This window comes from Meriones unguiculatus, chromosome 18, assembly GCF_030254825.1.
Source record: "Meriones unguiculatus strain TT.TT164.6M chromosome 18, Bangor_MerUng_6.1, whole genome shotgun sequence".
NCBI classification, from domain to species: domain Eukaryota; kingdom Metazoa; phylum Chordata; class Mammalia; order Rodentia; family Muridae; genus Meriones; species Meriones unguiculatus.
Window position 1 is genome coordinate 54,420,234 of NC_083365.1, and position 17,641 is coordinate 54,437,874.

General features: G+C 41.6%; 1 protein-coding gene across 5 annotated transcripts in view; it reads right to left on the minus strand.

Annotated features, from left to right (window-relative positions):
* Positions 1-441: 441 nt before the first annotated feature.
* The window catches only part of Serpinb12 (serpin family B member 12), a 45,823-nt gene continuing 28,623 nt past the window's right edge, over positions 442-17,641 (minus strand). For all 5 annotated transcript variants that reach the window (XM_060371487.1, XM_060371486.1, XM_060371484.1 and 2 more), the window contains 7 exons: positions 13,416-13,601; positions 10,846-10,977; positions 10,036-10,173; positions 8,899-9,016; positions 6,372-6,514; positions 4,824-4,991; positions 442-3,885 (listed from right to left, as the gene is read on the minus strand). In XM_060371487.1, coding sequence (XP_060227470.1) covers positions 3,481-3,885; positions 4,824-4,991; positions 6,372-6,514; positions 8,899-9,016; positions 10,036-10,173; positions 10,846-10,977; positions 13,416-13,583 — 1,272 coding nt within the window. In that variant the 5' untranslated portion in view covers positions 13,584-13,601 and the 3' untranslated portion in view covers positions 442-3,480. The remainder of the gene's footprint in view (positions 3,886-4,823; positions 4,992-6,371; positions 6,515-8,898; positions 9,017-10,035; positions 10,174-10,845; positions 10,978-13,415; positions 13,602-17,641) is intronic.

Genomic DNA, 17,641 nt, shown 5'->3' on the forward strand with positions numbered 1-17,641 from the left:
ATTTGCTTCCTGGCATGACCATGGTCAATATATTGAAACTCTGTACCTCAGTTTGTCACTTGTCCAATATAAATGATAAGTGTGACCTAGATCTCAGAATGAATGGGATGATAGGGTAATGAAATGGAAATCACCAACATCACCATGTGAGTAACACAAGAAGCATTAGGTTTGTTACAGTCCTCACTTAGAGGTTGTTGTGGCTGCACTCTTTTCTGAAATTTGAATATGGATCAACATCTGAAAACACAAGTGCTGGTAGGAGAGTCATAGCAGCTGACAAATTTTTGAGGTTGCAAAATTTCTAAGTAAGGAGGTTCTTTCCTTCTTGTGGTTGTAAATTGAAGATATACTTTTATTGGATCAAGTTCTTGGCTAGATTTTTGAGGATTTTGCTGCATTAGAATCCATTCAAGCAGTGCATGTTTCCTTTTAATTTCTGTGATGTTTACAGCATGGTGTCGGGTGTTGGGATTGAACATAACCATACTTACACACAGAGAAATATATAGAATTATCTTCTACTGGCTTGTACACAAAGGTCAACTGTGACTTTGGCTGTGAAAAGGGTTGAGCATGTATTTCCCCTTCAAAACTATAGACTAGATTTTATTGTTCTCCAAAATCCAACAAAAAAATTAAATGCTTTATAATGTAGATAAAGTCAAAAATAAATTGGAGGGGGGAAGTGGGATGGGTATGATTAAAATTTATTTTATACATGTACTGAATTCTCAAAGAATATGTAAAAATATGTTTAGGCCCACACGATTTTTAACCTTTATATATAAAATATTTGGTCATCCTGATATCTTTCTGAAACTTTTGTTTGTAAAGTTTATTGGCATATCTGTTTTTCAGGAACATCATAATATTTGGGTTTACTTCCTGGTTTCTGTCTATCTGTTTCTCTGTATCTTTCTCCATCTTTTTGTCTGTCTTTGTCTTTCTGGATGTCTGTCTCTGTGTTTCTCTGTGCCTCTGTCTGTCTTTGTCTCTCTCTGTCTCACTGTCTCCTGCTGTCTCTCTGTCTCTATCTGTCTTTGTGTGTGTCTCTGTCTCTGTGTGTCTCTCTGTCTCTCTCTCTCTCTCTCTCTCTCTGTGTGTGTGTGTGTGTGTGTGTGTGTGTGTGTGTGTCCTCTCCTTCCTCCTTGTTTTCAGACTGGGTCTTTTGTTGTTTCCCCTCAATTTCCCATTTCACAGTAGAAGCACAGAGCTCTAGATGTTCCTGCCGTATGTCCATGCCGTATGGGGGGTCTTCACATTTGCATGACAAGTGCTTTCTTCATGGTGCTGTCTCCCCAACCCTTATCTTTTTATATCTATAACTTCCACTATCTCCTGTAAGTTCTAAGAGAAAGACTTTTATTTGTCATATTTCACTGAGTATATTTTCCAGTGTGTTATTTTTGCTTCTTGACGTACTCAAGTCTTATATTTCATTTTTATTTCTCCAGAAGTTTAATATCTTGGCACGGCTTATCTTTATGAGCTCTGTTATATTTTGGACTGCCACTCAAATGCAGATCTAAGAAATCCTCTGAAACTACTCCAGAGCATCCCACTCTGCTGGCCAGGATGAAACAGCCTTGAGCTAATGATAGAGTGGTTTCTAAAGCACCACACACGCAAAAGAAGTAAACAGCAATTATGTCAAGCAACAAGTTCCAGTTTGCCCCAGCTCGAGAGGAAACCTTGGATAGGTGTTTGATGAGGAAAGGGTGTGTTAGACAAAATAGTAGACACAAAGAGGAGAGAGATCAGAATAATAATAAGTAATATTATCACTAAGTCCGAAGAAGCACTAGAGAGCTTTTTGGAGCCCCTGTATCCAGAGTTCTCTTACCCAACACTGTATTATCAGAAAAAAAGAGTGCATTACTGTACCTTTTCCTCCATTGCTGGATGGAGGGAGCTATGTACTCAAAAGCAGAAAAGAGTATTGTTCCTAACTGTCATCTGCTTGGTTTCCTAGCAGTTACACAGCCAGCTTATCTGAGGGTTCTTTCTGCCTCTTAACAAAATACCCATACACATAAAATAAAATTAAAAATCCTTTAAAGGAGGGAACTTTTTCCTTCCTCAAAGTGCCTAGCATTCCCAATTGTTTTTCTCCATTAAAAAATAAAAAGCTTCAAAGATGAAGAGGCTGCATGAAAAATGCAGGGATTGTCTCTCACAACAAGAAGAAGTCTCTAGGAAGGGAGGTCAACATCAGATCAGGCAGAGTAGATGAGCTTCCTGTGAAACCTGCTGCAGCCACCAGTCCTCTGTGCAATGGCAGCTAGAAGGAGGAACACTATGTAGGGCAGGAAAGCTGGACCAAGACCAAGACGCATACAAGAAGTATACTGGTTAGGAAAGAGCCTGACTGACTCCCCATGTTGGAAGTGTCAGTGGCCAATCCAGAGCATCCTGGTAAAGCAGAGGCCATGAATTATGATTGTTGTTTCAAATGCAAAGCTGGGGGCATGAGAACATGCATTCATCCATCTTTTAGTAGCCTGGAGCTTGACAGGAAAACAATAGCTATCCTGAAAAGGATTTTCATATACACTGTGTCCAGCCAAGAACTGTTCTTATTGTATGACCAGCTTTAGGCCTCTGGAAAGTTAAATAAGTTCATTTTATCTAAAATAATAAACAGAGGAAAGGGCCTCCCAGCCAGCCACAGTAATGTCCAGTTTCTTGTCCAGCTTCAGCACCCTAGTTTTAGGTATAGTTATGTATTCTCTGAGAGAGAGCAAAGAGACAGAGGGGAGTTCATAATAATGATGCCTAAAAGGTACAATTACAGAAGAATTCAATATGGAAAACTGAGAGAGACCAAACCATTAGAACAGACTTGCCACCTTCTTTGTCAGGGTCAAACACATCATAGAAATGTCATTCTCCTGTGCAAAATGGGTCTTGGCTAAGAGATGCACACATCCTTGATCCATCAATTAGGCCTCCAGATCATATCTTCTCTGGAGTAAAAAGACATCACAGGACACCTCCATGCATTACAGCACATATGAAAAGGGGGCTAAGAGTCTTGCCTAGGGGGTTCCCCTGATTATAAGTGTCCTAGAAATAGAATCAAGTTTCCCAAACACATTTAATCACATTCTGAGTTTTCAATCTCTCAGAATGGTCCAATGACTAACTTATACTTTTTTTCCTTTATAAGGAGGAAGGGAGGCAACTTAGAGAAAATCAATACAAGTCCACATGGTGTTGACCTCCAAATCATAGAAGGTGAATTTATATGCTGAAAAGGTTAGGGAGATAAAGATTAAGGAGACAGCAAGGCTACGTCATTAACAGATGGCGACAGAGGGTATCAGAACAAATCTCAAGAGAGGCTTGAGGGATTGTGTGTGCAACAGTCCGCAGGTGGTCAGCTTCAGACAGTCAGCAAAAACACAAGTGACTGTGGTTACACGGGGGGGCAACCATGATGCCATTCACCACAAGCACCCAAGAGCCAGAGGACGTTCAAGGAGAGTAGACTCTACCACAGAAAAGAATGACTTGGGTTGGGTTGTGTCGGATGAAAAAGAGAAAAGGGTGGTTGGCCTTAAACTCCACCCAAGATGGAAGGGCCTTCTCGGCACCGACAACGCCACTGGCTGCCACTGCCTGCGTGCCCATCTCATCCACCTCCACGAAGCTCCTGTGGACGATTTTGGACAAATGCAGATTGGGGCTCTTAGAGATTCCAGTAAGGTCAGCCTTTGTCTCATCAAAGACATCCTTAATGCCCATGTCTTGTAGAACCGATTTGAGATCATAATTGTCTTCCATAATGAACTGGGGGAAGGAAATGGCTACGGGTTCTTCTGACATATTTTCTGAGCTGCTCCAGGCCATTAGTTTTTCATGGCTTATTTTCTTTTCAAGCTATAAGAAGAGGAAAAAAATAATGTTTAATGTCAGATTACAAGCCTGCAGGTGTCTCAGATATTTCAAAGTTCCGGAGCTAATCTGTTTTAATATTCAGTTACATAAATGCTCCAAGGACTTTCTCTAAACCTCAAAATAGGTTCATTTTAATCTTCCCTGTCTAGACTTCATTTAAATCTTTCCTTCCTAGAAATTACAAGACAATCAACATCCCACTGAGTTTTGGCATTTGACAGGTTTATGCTCAAAGACCAGAAAAAGTCAACTGGATAAGCTCAGGCCAGCCCTGCCACTGTGAAGTACAAATTCTTTTTCTATAAAGCAGACATAACATAATAAGGCTCTTCCAAGTACTGACCACAGTACTGTACATAATATACTGAGTGTACATTAAAATAATGCTGGTATTTTGAACAATGGCAGTTACTATAATTACCATGTTGATATCTTTAGCCTCTATTATCTATCTATCTATCTACCTATCTTCTCTTTACCCCGATGCCTCCTCAGAACAGTGGATATCAGGCCCTCCCTAGCCTTCATTAATTTCATTCTTATTGTATCAATGTTTCTACTCCTACTAAAGAGAATGCTCTCAAAAAAGATGCAGCTAAACAGGCAAGTAGTCTGAGCCAGAGAAAAGCTGTTTCATTTGTGGAAATTTTCAAACTCCTTGCCATCCAGATTCTTTGGTCTGGAACATGATTGCAGGAATATGTGAATTTAAGGGGGAAAGACTTTTTTTCTGGCATTTCTGGCATTTGTTCATTGGGATAAAACAATTTAGAAATAAATATCTAATCTCACTCATAGTCTGGGTGATCTCCAGTGTCTCCACTAGCTAAGATAGCACGTTTCTTAGGTGATGGATGATGGAGGCCAGTGCTACTCCTCAGTGATCCCGAATCTGTACAGATGTTATAGGAAAGCTCTACCTCTTGCAGGCTCTTCACATTGTCCTCTGAGCAAGATGGAAGCAGGACCAGCATGCTGAGTTTCTCCACGGTGTACTTCATTTCCAGGATCTGAGCTTGTAGCTCCTCTATAAAGCCAATTTGAAACCGACCCTTCTGATTCATCATCTTTACAGTCTTCTTCTCATTCTGCAGTGTACATAAAGGCAATCACAGAAGGCCATAGAAAGCATAAACACTCATGTCCTCCCTACAACATCCCTGAGAAGGAAGATGCTTTAAGAAGAGATAGAAATACACCAAAAGTCCAGAATCAAGCCAGTCACCCAACCTAAGATAGCCCTCTGCCCACTAGTCAATAAGGCTCTGCCTGCTTTGGCAACATTTTATCCTCCCATGTCTTTAGTTCTCAAAACTATTTCCTGCTAGATTTTTAATCCAATTATCTCCCACACCTTAATCAGCCAAAGCAAGGCCAGAAAACATAGTCTTCAATGCCCAGCACATCCCAACCTCTTGTCTTCATTCACCTGTGTCCCATCTGAATGACTCTATGTGGCACCAATGGAAGCCTCAGTTAAACAATGATCATCAATATGTTTAAAATGACACCTGCATCACAAGCTTACTTCAGAAGCAAAGATACTATCTTGATAGGAAAGGCCATCAACTTACAAATGAGGATATCCTGTGCTGGAAGGAAAAACGTGTCCAGTAGCACGGACAACTGGTTAACAAATGATTGGCTGGACCTGACCTCTGGCCTTTCCTCTATTGCTAAACTGTCTGGCTTGGAACATAAGACCTGTGAACTAATATACAGATATGCTCTTAACCCATGGCAAATTAACATAGCTTGCATCTTTTCCCTCAAACCTCAACTGGAGATAATACTACTCTTCACATAATGCTATTTTGAATAAAAATCAAATAATGAAATCATAACATTCTGTAACTACCTGGTCCTCTCTTTTCTGGACTGCCAACAACACAACAGAACACTTTTCAAGAAACATACTTAAACTGTTTACAGTTTCTGGCAAGGGGATAGAAGATGTGTAAGTCTTGGGAGAGATGGCAGGAGGGGATTTAGAAGAAAGTTGAGTTGTCTCATGTGTTAGCTTAAAGCAGAAGCAAACTCAAAACAAAGAAGCCCATCTCTTTTCTTTAGTGTATACATTTGTTGTTGTTTTTTATGACAAGGTTTCAATATGTAACTCTAGATTCCTTATAATCTTTATGTAGAACAGGTTAGCCTTGAACTTGTGGTGATCCTTCTGCCTCTGTTTCATAAGTTCTGGGCCTATATAGATACACACATTAATTGATTAACAGATTGTATGGATTTAGTATGTTCATAATGTTCTAAAATATGTGTGTCTTACAATAGCTATATTTAAAATAGTCAGTGAACTTTGGGCACTGGATTCATAAAACACAATGGTCTTTCATAATTGTAAGCCATAAGTCACATAAGTCACATCTAAGCATTAGGCTTGAGTCTAGATGCTATTGATCACCATTACTGGAAATTAGAAGTGGGCTATGTAGAACACAGCAGCTAAGTACCTCACTTAGAAAGAAAGGTTCATCAACTGTGTTTTCACAGTCAAAATGTTTCTCCCACTTGGCTTTGAAGTAAACAGCATTCACGAGCACCAGCACAGTCGAATTATCAATAGCTTCCTTGGCGAAGAGTTCCTTGATTTTACCTAGAAAAAAGTGTGCAATAGGATAACCTGAGCATGTGTTCCATGAAAAGCACTCATAGAGACAGTGGAGAGTGTCTCACTCAAGAGTGTATCCTAGAAACACAGAGGGTGATGGGAGGCTTAAAGGGGGGTAGGAGTTATGGGGCAATTCTTACTGCCCTGATCCGGTTTAGAGCACTGTGAACATGAGCATCTTCTGAGTCTCTTGGCCACTTTTGGTCACAAATTGTCACCAAACATTTATAGAATATGTTTCATATTATAGGCCTAATACTTGAATTTTATAATTTCCTGGATAGAGTAACACAGTATGAACTTGCTATCTCTATGGGAGTTATTGAAGTTCAGTATATGCTCTAACATATAAACAGAGAGGTAGATGACAGACACACACACACACACACACACACACACACACACACATACACATACACACACACACTAGGCCATAGTATAAAACCTGATTTGCAGAGGTTTGTACACCCTCTTTCATTTTACCTCACAAGAATTCGTTCAGGTTTATAAAAACGCACATTCATTTGTAGAAGTAAGTACTTTCTAATCCCCACCTAGATAGTAAGCCTTGAGAACTACCGATAATTGTCCCTACTTCATGGAGTAACTTGCTTTAAGCAGTAAAAGGAGATGCCAAATAGTCAAAAAGAAACAAAGTGAGATGTCATTGATCCTGCACCAGGCACCCTTTGTTACCAAAGAGCACTAAGGACAACAGGAATTGCGCCTAGAGATGACAGGAGGTGGTCCCTGCTGCCACCAAGTACTAGTCTATCTTAAGACACATCATTTCCTGCCTTAAACCACCAGCCACTTGAATGCATGCTGACGTCTTAATGAGAAAGGATTCTTTTACATTGAGAAAGGCTGTATATAGGTTCTATAATGCACTATGTCAACATCCACTACACTTTAAATATTCTAGGAAAGCTAACTCATTAAAGGAAAAAAAATTATTAGAGTTCAGACAGGACTACTTCACCAAACTACTGCCCTCTTGATAGCTGAATGGAACCTTGAAAGCACAGGGGTTCCATGAGACATAGTAAAGGAAGAGTAAATAATTGGAGGATTTAAAGATTTCTCTTAAAAAACAACACCATCAGGAAGTTGACCTTAACTCCACATCAAGAACTTAGGAAATAAGAACATAAGCTTCCAAATTGAAGAAAGAAACAGAAAACATTGCACCAAGCACCAAAAGCAACTGGAAATAAACCATGCATTGTGGATCCCTGGCTGCTAATCACTCAAGTGTACAAGTTCCCTTAGTTGAAGCCTCAAATTAGAGGTAGGAGATGCAATGTATCACCTTTCCCCCTGATTCTCAAGTTCATTGAACGAGACTGTCACCAACCCTATACTGATAAACATTAGGTGCCCTCTTGGTGCACTCAGGCCTGAGATGAGAAACTCATCTTTGTAAACTATGCATGCACAGGTAGAAGGAGAAGAGTCTCCACCTCCTAGATAGCCAGGCCAAACCCTGCCTTCATTCTTAATGACTGACAAAACCACATGTCACTTCCTCCACGAAACAGAGGCTTGAGTTGATTGGAGTCTCCACCATGGTGATTGTGGAGAAAGTCTAGAGGGAGATAGGACAAGGGGCAAGTGGACTGCAAGTGAAAATAAAAAATAAAAAAATGGAAAAATGACTGAGAACAGAGTTTAGGTCTCCTTCTTAATGGCGAAGTTCAGAATCAGCTTCAAAATGAAGGAGCCAAACTTTCATTTAACATATTTATTATTAGAATTAAAGTGTAAAAACTGCATCTAGACAGTCATGAATAAGACTGAACGTATGTTATTTGCAGCAAAGTGGATGGAAATGGGCATCATCAAGGTAGGCAAAATAAGCCATACTAAGAAAGGCCAACAGCCCAGGTCTCCTCTCATATTAGGAGTCTAGATTTGAGTAAGTATAACATGAAAAATAGAAGGTTGGCCATGAGAAGGTAGAAGTGTTCTAAAGGGAGAATGCTTGGGGAAACAAGAGTGGGTAATGGAGAAGAGAACTTTAAAATATTGCATTTTTGTCTCATATAGGAAATCCAAAGTCATGTAGATGAAAGGATATAAAAGCAGCAAGAGAAATGGCTCCCACAAGTTGCCCTCTGACAGTCACATGCCAGGCACATGCCCACATAAATGCACATAGACACACAATGAATAAACAGAAAAAAGCAGAAACTCATGACAGACCTAGCTAAGTAGCTACCACCCCGGATGCACCTGACCTTGTCTGCTGCTGTTCGAAATAAGCTTTGAACACACCTGGCCCCAGAAGATGAGCAACCGGCAGAGTGGGCCCACAGCTTTTCTTTGAGGAGGAAATAATGCCGGCCTCACTGCTAGGCCTTCCTTACCTTGGCACTGACTCTCAACCCAGAAGTTAATCTCTTGTCTCGACTTCTCAGTATCCTTCCGAAAATCTACACTTTCAACCGTCGTGTGGTAAAATTGAATTACATCATCTGAGTATTCCTGTTCAATTCAGATGCACAGGAAAGAGAGCAACAAAATCAAACAGAGGTGCTGGTTGTTAAGGTGAGACGGTGACCAGAAGACCCTGAGAAAGAAGCTCGGGGCCACCTGACATCAGGGGAGTGGCTGCCTTGCCATTCACAGACATTCTGCTTGTGTGATAGCAAAGTGTCGTGACTAGCATATTAGTTACATTGTGAATATAATTATTTCCACTTACAAACTTTAAAACGGTTTAGATACTTCTTTTTATTAATTTGTATTTTAGTATAAATTTAGTTAGGTAACACAGTACCAAAAACATTGATGTGTACACTTTTTAACAAACGAGTTGGAGGTGTGGATTTAGCTCTCAAAATTCTAGGGTTGTATGATTTGATATATAAGATGCCGACCTGGTAAGCTAATCTACTGTGATGTAAAGCAGGATCTTGGTTCCCCTGACTAGCCTGGCTCACGCCAGCCATGTCACATCAGCCTCTACTCACATCCATTACACTTATTGATGGCGGGGTCACTTTCTTGAGACTGGAGTTCTAACGGGAACCTACGCTGCAGCAGGTAAAAGCTGCTTATCCACAGAAACAAGGCCTGTGGCTTTGGGCTCCCAACAGGGTGTCTGTTTGTGGCTCCATGCACCTTCTGCAAAGCACAGTTCCCATGGGAACTACCTGAAAATGCACAATAAGGGATCTTAGAGCAGTGCCTTAATGGCAGCCAACAGTCAGGAAGGTCACAAAATTTGACTATTGTGCTCCTTGATTGGAAAAGACAGCCTCCTGGGTACCTTATGAAGATCACTCATGTGCCGATGGGCTGTGAATCATCTCACCCTTCAAGTGGCCTCCTAAACCCAAGCTGAAAACTGGGTAGAAGGCGACAGAAACCTGGGACCTCAGAAAATAGATCATAGACATGCACCAGCCCATAGTCTCATGGACTATGTGGAGGGTTGGCCATCTACCTACTCACTTATCTACAGAGCATGCTCTGTGAACACCTTAATCCCTGTTACTCACCGGGCAGATTGGGAATTCCTGCTCTCCATAGAGTCTGTTGGCCATAGTTAGAGTGTAATAAGATTTATCTCTATCTAATTTAGACAGAAGATTCCCAAAGTGGTAGCTGAGCACTTCATTCTCATTTGTAGCTTCATCCTAACAAAAGAAGAAACAAATAATCAGCTAGCTAAGCTCCACTTCAGAAAAGGAATTTTACAGGAGCAAAGCAGAGCTGGGCAGAGAGATGTCTTTGTCCTGTGTTACAAGTTTGGAGAGGCAGAGAGGAAAATGGGGGACAACCAGGGACATAGAAAAGGTGTAATCAGTCTGGCCAAGGATCACTCATGGAGATGGCCTGGAACCCCTTCACAGATGTAGCCTATGGCAGTTCAGTATCCAAGTGGCCTCCATAGTGATAGGGACAGGGACTGTCTCTGACATGAACTCAGTGGCTTGCTCTTTGATCACCTCCCCCTGAGGGGGGAGCAGCCTTACCAGGCCACAAAAGAAGATAATGCAGCTAGTCCTGATGAGACCTGATAGACTAGGGTCAGAGGGAAGGGGAAGAGGACCTCCCTTTTCAGTGGACTGGGAGAGGGACACAGCTGGGGAAGAGGGAGGGTGAGATTGGGAGGGGAGGAGGGAGGGAGGTACAGGGGGAATACAAAGTGAACAAACTGTAATTAATAAAAATAAAAATAATTAAAAAAAGAAAAGTTGTAATCAGAAAGGAATTACAGATCCTGCGTGGTTGCTGCTGTCTGTGACATCAAGCACAGCACAGGCAGAGTGGGCATACAGAGGAGAGGAGCATTCCCAGGCACTCACCTGCTGATCTTGAGACCCTGGCGTTTCCTTCTGCCCTTTCAGAGAGCCACCAGACCCTTCTTTTTCACTTTTTGACTGGGGGTCATTGGGTTCTTTGCTTTTGTCCTTGGAAACTTCATTGAAATGTAATACCTGCGTGATAATGATGGAGGGCCTCTCAGACAGTGTGAAGGGTGGGAAGTTGACAATAATGAACAATAGTTCCCAGAAGCTAGTGTCATTGCATACTGCCCTCCTCCTCTGGCTACATTTAAGGATGGGGATAAACTCAGTGGAGAGGGCGCTTGCCTGGAGTGCACAGAGCCCTGAGTTCTATCCCCAGCACCACGTGAAGTTAGGATGGTGACGGCAGCATGCTCCTTTAACCCCAGTGGATCAGAAGCTCCCCATTATCATCTGCTTTATAAGAAGTATGAGCTCAGCCCAAGCTCCATGACACCCTTTCCAAAACACAAGAAAGGAAAGAAAAGAAAAAGAAGCTAGAATGAATATTACCAAAGGAGCGGAAGGAATTCATGATCTGTGAACAATAACTAACCTACACTTATCCATGCCTAGTCTTAATTGGATGTAAATATAAAATACACATGAGGTCTTGAAGACAGAATGACAAATAACCTAAAATATCTCATTAAAATGTATATTGATTATTTACTGATAACGTATTGTGAAAATGTTGAATTGTCTTAAATTTCTTATTAGGCTTAGCCTTATCTTTTGAAAAGCTTTATGTGACTACTAAAAGTGTTTCAAGTTTATGAATGGCTTAAGCTGTGTTGGACAGCACTGGTCTGGAGTTTCACATCAGTCAAGGGCGTGAGTGTGACATGAGACAAGGTGCCCAGCATCTCATTTAAAGTGAAGCAGGAGAGGCACATTCCACACTGTTCAGATTCAGGTTATTGGCAAGTGACCACCAACTGCATGGGGAAAGAACAAGAATCAGCTGGTCCTGGAGGACACGCATCCCATTCTACAGCTAGCTGTTGTCTATGGAACAAGAAATAACAGCAAAGCAAGCGTAAGAAGATGCAAGTGCATAATGACCCCGAATAATTCTGCCTTATTCTGTGAACCCAACTCCTCCGTGTTCAAGAACAGCAGCCTTGTTGATACTAGCCTCTTTGCTGTGTGTTAGAGCCGAGGAAAGGCAAGGCCACCTCAGAAGACTTTCGTCACTTACACTCATTATACAGTTCTCTACTGGGCGCCTACTCTAGACCCCGTGCTGTTGTAGGACAAACTCTCTCAGAGATCATGCAATAATGCAGAGGGTATAAAAATAATATGCATGGTAATTGGTTTCTGTGTGCTGTGTGGGTAAATGTGACTAGGTTCATGTGTGGGATTGGGAGCTTGGATGGAAGATTAGATCAGAAGATTAGAGTGAGCCTTTTAAAGGTGGTAAGCACTGATGAAGGAGAAAGTAAACCAATGGATTAGGTGTCTGAGTGTGGTAGCTTGAACAAAAATGGCCACTGGTCCCTCATTAGTGGAACTTTTTTGAAAAGATGAGATATGTGGCCTTTTGGAGGAGGTCTGTCCCTGGCTGTGGACTTTGAGGTGCTAAGACTTGCACCATTCCCAGTGTTCTCTCTGTCCCCTGCTTGCTGGCCATGACGTGTGCTCTCAGCCGTTCCTGCTGCCATGCCTTTGTTCTGCCATCATGGACGTCTAACCCTCTGAAACCATAAGCCCAACCAAATAGTTTCTTTTATACATTGCTGTGATCACCATGTTCTGTCACAGAACAGGAAAGTAACTAATACACTACAGGAAGGAAAACAGGACAGAGGAACGCAATCTCAGGCCCCAAGAAAAGACTCATTTTCCTTTTACCAAGTGACCACTGCGATGGGCTGGAGAGAGGTGAAGCACGGTGACAGAGCATGGGAATTCATGTGCCCATATCTTCAGGAGCCAATATAAGGACTGGGTTTCTATTTTGAGCCTAATGAGAAGTCTTGCTTTTACAAAATCTTGAAAGTAGATTTCTGCCTTACAGAAGCTCGGGTTTCTCTGTTAAAGACATACTGCTGGTGGGAGCAACATCTGATGCTGTCACAGACCTAAGCCAGACGAGGTGGAGCTCAGAACTCAGGGAGTGCAAAATACCCAGACTCAGGAGGTTTATCAAAAGGAAAGCCAATGAGATTTTCTGGCAAATGAAATTAGAAAGACCTGCAGGACCTTAAGCTACTGGGTAAATATCTAGGTCCTAATATACATCTAGTTAATGAGAATAAGAAGAGAGGAAACGCACTTATATTAAAGGTTACTAACAGTATTGGCATCACTAGTTGTAGAGAGAAAGAGTGACAGGCATGGAGACTGTCATGAAGAGGTGATGAAGCAAAGATGAATGGAAAAACCCATCAGGCAGGGATGCTAGGGAGGTACCATATGAAAGATGAATGAAAATGTAATTGGACCTTTGAGGCTTCCAAGCTAAAATGAAGCCCAAATGCTGAGATCAGTGAGCAACTGCAGCTCACCTGATTGCCAGATGAGCTTCCTATGCAGAGCCAGACAGAGAAAATCAGCCTGTGCCGCACCCTTTGGATACATACCTCATCGATCTGTTCTGCACTGTCACCTCTAGCTCCCAGGCGAATCATAGCACAGGCAGCTGAGAGACTCAGGGGGCAGACAAAGACATTTTTATGAATGTCCCTTTTGCTAATCTCTTGGAAAAAATCAAAGCAAAATTTGCTATTTGCTGCAATAAGAGAGTCCATTGTAAAACTGGTTACAATCTAAAAGAAAAAGAAAAAAAATGAATGGAAAAAATGGATAAGCAACCAGTTCTTATTTTTAATGCCCAAGATATAACAATACACAATTATTCAATGTGTTCCTTAACAACTGTAAAATTATAAAATTGACTTGGAGTGTAGCTTGCCTAGCATATGCAAGATTTAAAAAGGGGTATGGAAGGGGAAAAATGAGGAGACAGAAGGAAAGACAAAGATAGGATCCAGAAGAAGAAGAAAAGAAAAGGAGGAGAGAGGAGAAAGGATAACGTGAGAAAGAGAGGGATGGCGGGAAAAGAAGAGTGAGGAGGGAGAGGAAGAAATGGAAAACTAAATTCATCAACTTTCGATATAAATAACGGAATTAGTATCTGTATTAATACATATGAAAATCTTTTTATTTACAGTCACTACAGAAAACAATACCACCAGTCAGTTGGCTTAAGAAACAGGAATTTGTCATCCCACAGCCCTGGAAGCCAGAAATTCAGAATCAAGGTATCTCCAGAGCTGGTTCCTCCTCACACGCTCAGCAAAAGGCTGCCCCACACCTCTCCCACTTCTGCTCCTGTCAGCGATCTCTCTTATTTCTGTTTTAAATTGATATGTATAACTTTTGGGGGTGGGGTGGAGAAATTTGAGTTGGGGCTTCTTTGTGTAACAGAGCCTTGACAGTCCTGGAACTCAATATGTAGACCATGCTGGCCTTGAACTCACAAGATCCACCTGCCCCTTTCTCTTGAGTGCTAGAATTAAAGCATGAACCATAACTCCCAGCCCAACATGCATATCTTTTTTAATTCTTTATTAATTATACTTTATTCACTTTATATCTCCCCCTGTGGTTCCCTCCCTCCTCCCATCCCAATCCCTCCCTTCCTCCACCCTCTGCATGCATGCTCCTCCCCAAGTCCACTGATAGGGGAGGTCTTCTTTTCCTTCCTTCTGTCTCTAGCCTATCAGATCTCATCAGGAGTGGCTGCATTGTCTTCTTCTGTGGCCTGGTAAGGCTGCTCCCCTCTCAGGGGGAGGTGGTTGAAGAGCAGGCCAAGCAGTTCACCAACATGCATATCTTATACATGTATGTGCACATACATGTGTCCTCATTTCTTCTTCCACTGAAACAGAACCTTGAGCCAGCATGACCTCATCTTATCTTGATTACAACTGTAAATACTGCTTTCAAATAATGTCCCATTCACAAGAGCAGAGGTTAGAACAAGCCTACTCAGTCATGTCAGAAGTTCATTCAGGGAAAATAAAGCAAAGGCTAACATCAAGTCGGCAGCCAAGACAGCACCGCTATACCTCTCCTTCCCCTTCGATTTGTGTCCTGTTCCGCTCATGTTCCTCAGCTGCCTGAGACTGAGCACATGTCCTGCAGACTGTTATGTGGCGGGTCCTCTGTTAATGACTTCTTTACCTTTTGATTCGCACTATACACAATCTAATTCCACATAATTTAGCCACTCATCAATATTGGGCCAAAAAGAAACAGGTTGAAGCAAGCCACCAAGGGTGTAGAGGTTATTGAGTTTAATTCTTTCTGGCAGCCTAACACCACAGATGAAATAGAACTGAGGCAAACAAAACTAGGCGGATTGCTCCCTAATAACAATTCCTTGCCTCATCCTCCACCTAGTCTAATAATACCAACAGAACAGTATTTAAGTCTCATCCTCCATGTTTTTTTCTTCTTCTCTTTGTTTATGGACCTTGTGTATTTTCTTTTTTAATTTTAATTTTTTATATTACTTACAGTTTATTCACTTTGTATCTCAGCTGTAGCCCTTCCTCTTTCCCTCCTAATCCCACCCCCTCCTCTTCTCCTCCCATGCCCCTCCTCAAGTCCACTGATAAGGGCGGTCCTCCTCCCCTTCCCTCTGACCCTAGCTTATCAGTTCTCATCAGGACTGTCTGTATTGTCTTCCTCTGTGGCCTGGTAAGGCTACTCCCCTCTCAGGGAGAGGTGACATAACAACAGACACTGAGGAAATCCAATCATTAGGTCTTACTACAAAAGCCTATATGCCACAAAATTTGAAAACCTAAATTAAATGGATGATTTTCTTGATAGATTCCATTTACCAAAATTAAATCAAGATCAGGTGAATAGCTATTTCCCCCAAGGAAATAGAAGCAGTCATGAAAAGTCTCCCTTCCCTAGAACCCCTGCACAGATGTAGCCCATGGAAGTTCAGTGTCCAAGTGGGTTACATAGTAATGGGAAGAGGGACTGCCTCTGACATAATCTGATTGGCCTGCTCTTTGATCACCTCCCCCTGAAGGGGGAACAGCCTTACCAGGCCACAGAAGAGGACAATGCAGCCACTTTTGATGAGAACTGATAAACTAAGATCAGAAAGGAGAGGAGAACCTCCCCTTTCAGTGGACTTGGGGAGGGGCATGCATGCAGAAATGGGAGGGAGGGTGGGATTGGGAGGGGAGGAGTGAGGGGCTTATGGGGGGATACCAAATGAATAAAGTGTAATTAATAAAAAAAAAGAAAAAATTCTTCCTTCCAAAAAAAGCCCAGGCCCAGATGGTTTCAGTGCAGAATTCTACTAGATCTTCAAAGAAGAGCTAACTCCAGTTTTCTTCAAACTATTCCACAAATTAGAAACAGAAGGAACATTACCAAACTTATTCTATGAAGCCACAGTCACCTTGATACCTAAACCACACAAGGACCCAACAAAACAAAGAACTTCATACCTATCTCTCTCTTATGACACTGATGCAAATATACTCAACAAAATACTGGCAAACCGAATCCAAGAACACAGCAAAGATATCATCCACCATGACCAAGTAGGCTTCATCCCAGGCATGCAAGGGTGGTTCAATATGCAGAAATCCATCAATGTAATCCACCATATAAACAAAAACCACATGATCATCTCCTTACATGCTGAAAAAGCATTTGACAAAGTCCAACACCAATTCATGTTTAAAGTCTTGGAGAGATCAGGGATACAAGGCACATACCTAAACATAGTATAGACAATATACAGCAAGCCTATAGCCAACATCAAACTAAACGGAGAGAAACTTAAATCAATCCCACTGAAATCAGAGACAAGGCAAGGATGCCCACTCTCTCCGTATCTCAACATAGCACTTGAAGTCCTAGCTAAAGCAATAAGACAAACAAAGGAGATCAAGGGGATAAAAATCGGAAAGGAAGAAGTCAAAGTATCGCTATTCGCAGATGATATGATAGTATACCTGAGTGACCCCAAAAATTCCACCAGAGAACTCCTCCAGCTGATAAACACCTTCAGCAAAGTGGCTGGATACAAAATTAACTCAAAAAAAAATCAGTAGCCCTCCTGTATACGAAAGACCTTGTATATTTTCTAAATTTCTGATATGTGTAACTTGTAACAGAGTTAAGCACTGAGAGATAGATACTGCTCTGAAGGGGGTGGTGCATGCTGGCTCTACCATCCTCCCAGTTTGACAGACGCTCACTGTGCCTATGAAACACAGCTCAAAGAGATCCTAAGCAGCTTAAAAAATGTGTCTTCCTGGTATGTGTTAAGTATTTTACATGCATGAGCTTTGATCCTGGGATTCTGCAAAGTGGGTCCCATCACTTCCCTAAGACAGAGCACGCATTGGAGAATAAATCACACACACATTCGGGTTCACGCTAGCAGGGTCACACTACCCTGTTTTAACTATGTCACCCCTTTAGTGAAAATGGGCTGATCATACGTGCCACTCTACAGTTCATGTACATGCATATACACTCTACAGTTCATGCCCCTTTAAATGAAAGCCTATATTTATTTGTAAGGTTTCTTTCTGCCAAATTTGTAACAGATTTTTTTTTCCCACTCCCGCCCTGATCAAAGTGCCTTGTACTTATGCGTGTGTAATTTGTGAGTCAAATTTTAGAGGTCATTTGAGTCTTTTTATTGTTGTTTTGCTTTTGTTGTTGTTGTCTTATTTTACTCCTTTTTTGTTTTCAAGAGCAACGTGTTCTGAAGAGTGGGCATTTTTCAGATAATATGTATTCCTGGGAATCTCAATAAAAT